This window comes from Elephantulus edwardii, unplaced genomic scaffold (genome assembly GCF_000299155.1).
Source record: "Elephantulus edwardii isolate Elephantulus edwardi_28Jun2011 unplaced genomic scaffold, EleEdw1.0 scaffold00108, whole genome shotgun sequence".
Taxonomy (NCBI): domain Eukaryota; kingdom Metazoa; phylum Chordata; class Mammalia; order Macroscelidea; family Macroscelididae; genus Elephantulus; species Elephantulus edwardii.
Genome location: NW_006399858.1, coordinates 6,199,445 through 6,206,460, shown reverse-complemented (window position 1 = coordinate 6,206,460; position 7,016 = coordinate 6,199,445). Strand labels below are relative to the sequence as shown.

Here is a 7,016-nt window from a genome sequence, read left to right as displayed (position 1 = left end):
GATGGATTGATTCGGTGACTGGGATAATTGGGATGGGTGTGTCAGAGGCGGTGCGGTTGGCGCAGGATAGAGCAGGGTTTAGGGCTGTTGTGCATAGTGTCGCTATGAGTCGGAAACGACTCGACGGCACATAACAACAAGAATAACAGAGAAAAGGGGATATCACTATAAAGATTAAGGTATTTCTGATACCTCCCCCCCAAATTACTAATTTAGTATTATGTGTAATGTAATCAACAAAAGATGTAAAACTCCTTATGGTATAAATAATCAATGTTATAATGCCAGACAGTGGTTTGAAAGTCTTAATGTCCTAGTTGCTTTGGAGTTGATTGTGATTCATGGTTATCCTTTGTGTGTGTCAGAGTAGAACTCTACTCAGTACACTTTCCATGGCTTATTGGTTTAGAATGGAATCACCAAACTTTTCATCTGCAGTGCCTTTGGATGGACATGTGCCTCCATCTTCCTGGGTCCATCTTCTGGGGTGAGGTTTGCAGTGTTTCTGTTCCATGCTCTTGACTTCACGTGCACCTCTGAAAGCTCTCTTTCCATACTCTTAAATTGTTTCCCTAGGACGCTGGCTGTTTCTGTTTGCTTGTTGACAAATTGTGGGTTGCAGGGTAGGGTCTATGGATTTCATTTAGCCCTTAGCCAGCCCTTGACTTTCTAGGTCTCAGGATCATTGTGGTAACCTTGCCCTACCCTACTTCTACATAGCATTTGACTTCACGTCTTTGGTGGTCACTGTGTGGACATCAAATCCTTCCCTGTACTTAGCAGAATTGAACCCTAGTGGTCCTAGGATGGTTTCTTGTTCTTCCCAGTAAGTTGAAGAATTTATCATCCAACTTTTTTCTTGGGATATTGACCCTTCACTTGGGTAGGGTTTCCTTTTCCCTAGTGTTTAATAATTCTAAAAGAATCATAAAAGAAGAACAAAAAGTTGTGAAATAATAATTCTTGTGGAGCTTTGATCCTTTTCTGCAGTGAAGGCTTGTAAGATGAGAAGCTTTTTCTGTTCTTCTGCTTTGTTCCTAGTCTGTCTCCTGAGATCCCAGTGGAGCCTGTGAAGTACCTTTGACCGAGTGTGAATGCTTCTTGTGTAGCTGGCTCCCTTATGGATTCTAGATCTCACATTAGACTACCCATTGGTTATCTTTTTTCACTGAATTCTTACTTAGCCTTTGTAGAACCTGGGGTCTTCTATCTCCTTCCACGGGTGAACTGGTTCTTATGCTCACCCTCTCTCAGGTGCTTGTTTTGTCATAGAGTTTAACGTTTCAAAAACATAGAGATTGTGTCATTTATCTGCTTTTTCTATTTTTTTGAGTTGAAGTAGCCCTCTTATTCTTCTTAGATTGATTCAGAACTCCTGTAGATATATTTTCATCATAAACATCAGCTTTAGAAGCCTCTCAGATCTTTGTTTAGCACTTGGAATTGGTTTGCTTATTGATGGCTCTTCAGTTCTGTGCCCTTGCTTTAGCATTTAGGACAGTCAAGAAAGCTATAAGCTAATTCCAGAATTCACCAAATTTAACTTGTAATCCAGAGCTTGAGATTTTTAAACTCTTTAGTTGTCAGCTTGTGTGGCTGTTTCACAAACTAATGTGGAATGAAAGGAGAAAAGGAGCAAAACTTCCCAAGTATAGCATTAGGAAACAACTTTGTTGAAGAACTATGGTAACCTCTTCATAGACTTCAAATGAATAAAAGTAGATTTTCATGTGTTTTTTAAGGTATGTTGTTGTTGTTAAGTGCCGTCGAGTCGTAGGTAACTCACAGCAGCCCTATGAATGAAAAACCTGGACACCTGTGTAACTTTCATCCTTTCTCCAGGTTGGTTCATAGGGTTTCCAGAGGCAAGCTATTACGGAAGTGGATGCCACTCCTGCTTCCAAGCTTGTTTTAATCGGGGAGCTCCACCAAACACTGTCCACCATGGGTAATCATTATCTCATTTGACTCATCAGTGTCATAGTGTGCTTTTAATACATTTTTTACAATGATTCAAGGAAAGCACAGATCTTCTCTTAATATGCAAATACACATACTAAGTAAGGTGCATTATATTGCAGGCTCTATGCTCTTATATTAAAAATAAAATGCTGAGCCAAATCTGTTAAATTGATGTCATGGCCGACAAAAAGAGATGAAAAATGTGAAAAAAATTTAGACTGTAGGTTTTAATAAAGGTGTTGGACTTGTTTCCTTATTTGTAATGGGATATTATAAATATAGTGGAAAAGTTGGAAGGTTTTTCACATATACTTGTAGGCTTTGTTATTTATTTTTACTTTGAAATTTTAAACATGATAGTAAAATTGAATTGTAGTAATTTCTTTTTTCTTGTGAAGGCTGTTTATATCACTGGAAAAGAAGTTTTTAGTTTCAAAATAATTTCTTACGTGGATGCAACTGCTGGTGCTGCATATACAGATATGAATGTGGCTGATGTTCATGTTAATTTAACTGTTGGTTGCATTGAAGTTGTTTTTGTCACAAAATTTCTGTATTCCATATTGGTAAGTATAGCAATAAGCTATTTATTTTATACTAAGTAAAAATTGTAGGCTATTCATTAAGCATAAGTGGACTTTAATAAGAATTCATTTCATATTCTTTATCATAACACCGAAATATGTGATTTTTCATGTACACAATAGTTTCACATTGGAATAAAACAGTTAAGATATATTTTATGTATTACTATGTTAAATGTTTATACATTTTCAGCTATTTTGTATAGAGGAGCTCTGATGGCCTTGAGGATAAGGAGTTGTTCTGACAATTGAGAAGTAGTTGATTTAAATCCACCAGCTGCATCATGGGAGAAAGATGGGCATTCTCCTACCATGTGATTTACAGCCTCAGAAAACGTGATGGAGGGTCAGCTATGAGTCAGTTCCAACTTGATGGCAACTAACAACAACAAATGTTGTAGATAAATTGAATTCTGTATTATACAGATCATTTGATTGAGTCTTCCTCGGTTCTACCTCACAACAAATTTTAATTTAAAGATAGTAAACTTCTAATTGAATTTTATTTGGTCTGAGGTTATTCTTTAGAGTATTATTTTTAGTGTATTTAATTCTTTGGGTATCTGAGTATTTGATTATAATACTTATTCATGAGTATTTGATTATAATACTTCTTCTTAAAGAGCAACTTCTAGTTCCTATTTCTTTTCTCATAGTTTTTGTTATGTTCACTTCTTCCCCTTTTTGTGAGATGGTATTTTACAATGACACTTTATTTTTTTGAAATGTCACTGATTTTTTTTTTTCAAACAAAAATATCATCAAATGAGGATCAAATAAGATAGCCCATTATAGAAGTAAATGAATGAAGAACATATTAATATATTTACTTCCATGTATTTTAGGGATAGTGACTTCCCTTTTATTATTTCAGAATTTGCAGTTGATACTCTTTTTCTTTGTGGTTGTCATATGATTTTTCTGTAGTCACAAAATCTTTTTAATATACTTAATAATAAAGCCCTAGTGGCCTAGTGCTAAGAAGCTGAACGGCAATCCCAAAGGGCATACATTTTTTTTTCAGACTGTAGAGATCCTTTATTAGCATTTAAATGGCAGCAGCTGTGGAATCGAAAAGCATTAAAAGAGCCTTCTCAGCATTTTGAACTTAAAATTGAGTTTACACAAAAGGTTATTTGCCAGTTTCTAAAATTTCAACAGCCTGGGCTGCCCTCTCTTCCCACAACCCTTTCCCCTCTTGCCACTTTTTTTTTTCCTTCTTCTTCCACAATGATTAAAACTGTAAAAGAAGCAGTCTCCATGCACTTAATAATACTAAAGGCAAGAATTTACCTGATCCATTTGACAACACATAGATGCTCTCCCCTCAAACTAGGGCATACATTTTTTAATTCACCAGCTGCTCTGTGGAAGAAGGATGGGCAATCTCCTCCAACTGCGATTTACTGCCTCTGCAAACCCACTGGAGTGCCAGCTGTGGGTCAGTTCCAACTTGATAGCACACAACAACAACAACAACAACAGTACTGAAGAGAAACAAGTATTGTTTTATTTTTATAACAAATAAACATGTCAGTCCTCTATTTATAGCCTTATACTCAGAAAGCTTAAAAACTCAAACTCATTGCTCTTAAGTGGACTTGACTCATAGCTGATTCTCCAGTAGGTTTTTCTGAGGCTGTAAGTTACAGGGGATGATGAGTCTGCTCATTTTTCTCCCTCAGAGCCACTAGTGAATTTGAACTGCCAGAGAAGCACTACTCTGAGTTTGCAACACTACTCCCTCCTGTCTGTGCTACAGTTTAGCTCCCTAAACTCAGAAACTGAAATAAAAAGTAATTTTTTCCTTTTAAAATGAAAATTGGGTATAACTCGACTTATTGTCAAGTTGGAACTGATTGAGCTGATCTTCCATTGGACTTCTGAGGTTGCAAATCACATGGAAGTAGATTGTTCATTTTTCCCCCACAGAGCCACTGGTTGGTTCAGATCACCAGAGACATGATCATTGGGGTAGCAGTGGACTCCCAGTGAATTATACCATTGATTCTTCCTGGATAGGTTTTAAGACTAAATAATTACTTTTTATGCCGTTGAAATATTTTTCCAGAATTCAGAAGTTAGAAACCTTGATATAGAGGACTCCCTGCCTCCAAGATTATGGCATTTATTAAGGAAGTAACAGATTGCAACTCAGATTTGAAACTTTTAGGATATAATTAATTCTTCATGCAGGACCGCTTCTTCTGAGGCATGCTAGAAAGCAAGCCTTCTCCCAGGTTTCCTTCTGTAAGCTGTGGACCAGCCTTGTCACGCAGACCTTTATCGCACTGTTCTCAGCCAGGCTTACAAAGCTCTTTTAATGCTGCCAGTTCTTTGCATGCCTGCCCTCCACTCAGCTGGTGAGCCTGGGCTCGGGCGCTGGGCTCTGCCTCTGGCTGCAGTTCAGACTGTGCCTCAAGGGGTCATTTCTGACTTGATAGCACACAACAGCAACAATATTAAAGAGAGACAAGTATTGACTTTTATAACAAACTTCTATTGATAGCTCATGCTCAGAAATACAGCCTGTGCTTTTCTGCCATTTCTGCTGCTCCTTCATTTTCTTGGTTTTTTTCTGTCTTGTGTGGGAATCTGACCCAAAAGATGAACTACAATCTCTGCTTCTCCTTACTTGATTGTGGATTTCTGATTTAGAGTTTTTAATGAAACATTTTATTGTTTTCTTTTTTAAAAAATACATGTTCTTAAGATTTCTGCCTGTTGAAATTTTATATAGAGTTATAATGTGGTTGTTAAGCCATTACTTTACATTATATAAAATAATATCATATGGGATATAGATAACCAAATCTGCTATCCATGTTTTTTTCCAGAAACTGAATTTTTTATTATTGTATATAATATCAGTATCTTTTTTTAGAAAAATATTTTTAATTGGTTTTCATATAATTCCTTTACATTATGTTTCATTCATATGCATTGTGTTTCCTTTATATTATGCAGCTTTCATTTATATTGTATTTCATACAATCAATCCTATACATTCTGTTTTGCATTTTTTTATTGCTTTGCTTAGAAAGTTTATATACATTGTGTTTCACACTATCCTTTATTCACATTGTGTTTTATACAGTCATTCTCATGCATTATATTTTATAAAATCCATCATCATTGGATCTTGTATTGGTATCTTTTTGTTTCCCAAATCTTGCACCACAAAAATTAGTTACTAGGTATTCAGACTTTGAATTCCATGGATGTGTAATCGTAAACATCAGTGTACATATAATAAACTTTACTGTTGAGAAGTTTTAAGAATTTTTTAAAAACTTTCTAGGCTTTTATAGACAACTTTCAAGCAGCCAAACAGGCCTTGACTGAGGCTACTGTTCAGGCAGCAGAAATGGCTGCTACTGGAGTGAAAGAACTGGCAAAAAGGAGTTCTAGGATGGCGCTGGACATTAACATCAAAGCCCCTGTTGTGGTCATTCCACAGTCTCCGGTTTCGGAAAATGTTTTTATTGCTGACTTTGGACTCATTACAATGACTAATACCTTTCATATGATAACAGAGAGTCAGAGCAACCCTCCACCTGTTATTGATTTGATAGCGATAAAACTGAGTGAAATGCGACTGTACAGGTAAGCTGCTCTTAAGTTCATCTGTGTAGAATGCATTAATTTTCTCATTGTTTTAAAGATATTTTATTGTAAAACTTCTATATGTTGTTTTTGTTGTATACCATAGAGTCAGAGCCAATCTGTAGCTGACCCTCCAGTAAGTTTTCAGAGGCAGTTAATCTCACAGGAGGAGATTGCCTGTTCTTTTTTGAAATAGCTAGTAGCCTTTAACCATGTGCGTTCAGGATTGCAGTACAGCTTCTTGCCACGAGGCCACCAGAGCGCCCTCTGTATTGTGAATCTTTTGTTTAGCTGGGTTTTATTTGTGGTATGTGTTTTGTTTGCTTCCTTTCTCCTGAGTATTTTTTTACACTAACAGTTACAGACTTACAGATTTAAAATAGCCTTCGAAGGGAGCTCTGCTGGCCTTCTGATAATAAGTTCCAGTAAAGTCTTTAAGTCACACGGTTCAAATATACCAGCTTCTCTGTGGGCGAAGACTGGACAGTCTTCTACTGTGTGATTTACTTTCTCTGAAAATCTACCAGATAGTCATTTATGGGTTAGTTCTGACTCAGTGGCACACAGCAACAGTTCTAAAACATAATTGAAAGTGATTGACAATTGCTTTCTGAAACTTAGTAGGACATGAGGCATTTGCTGCCAAAGGCTATAATCTTCAATACACATTGAAGTTCAACATCCAGAAGACAAAGATTCTCACCACTGGGCCAATTGGCAGCTTTGTAATAGACAGAGAAGAGATTGAGATTGCTGATAATTTCAGCTTGCTTCATTCCACAATCAACACTCTTGGCACCAGCAGTCAGGAAATCAAAAGATGAATTGCATTGGAAAAGTCTATTATAAAAAATAAATAAATTA

The 7,016-nt window shown here is 36.4% G+C and overlaps 1 protein-coding gene across 1 annotated transcript in view; it reads left to right on the top strand.

The window, feature by feature from the left end:
* The window catches only part of VPS13A (vacuolar protein sorting 13 homolog A (S. cerevisiae)), a 289,570-nt gene that overhangs the window by 127,083 nt on the left and 155,471 nt on the right, over positions 1 to 7,016 (top strand). The window contains 2 exon segments of the mRNA XM_006891989.1: positions 2,361 to 2,528; positions 5,848 to 6,152. Coding sequence (XP_006892051.1) covers positions 2,361 to 2,528; positions 5,848 to 6,152 — 473 coding nt within the window.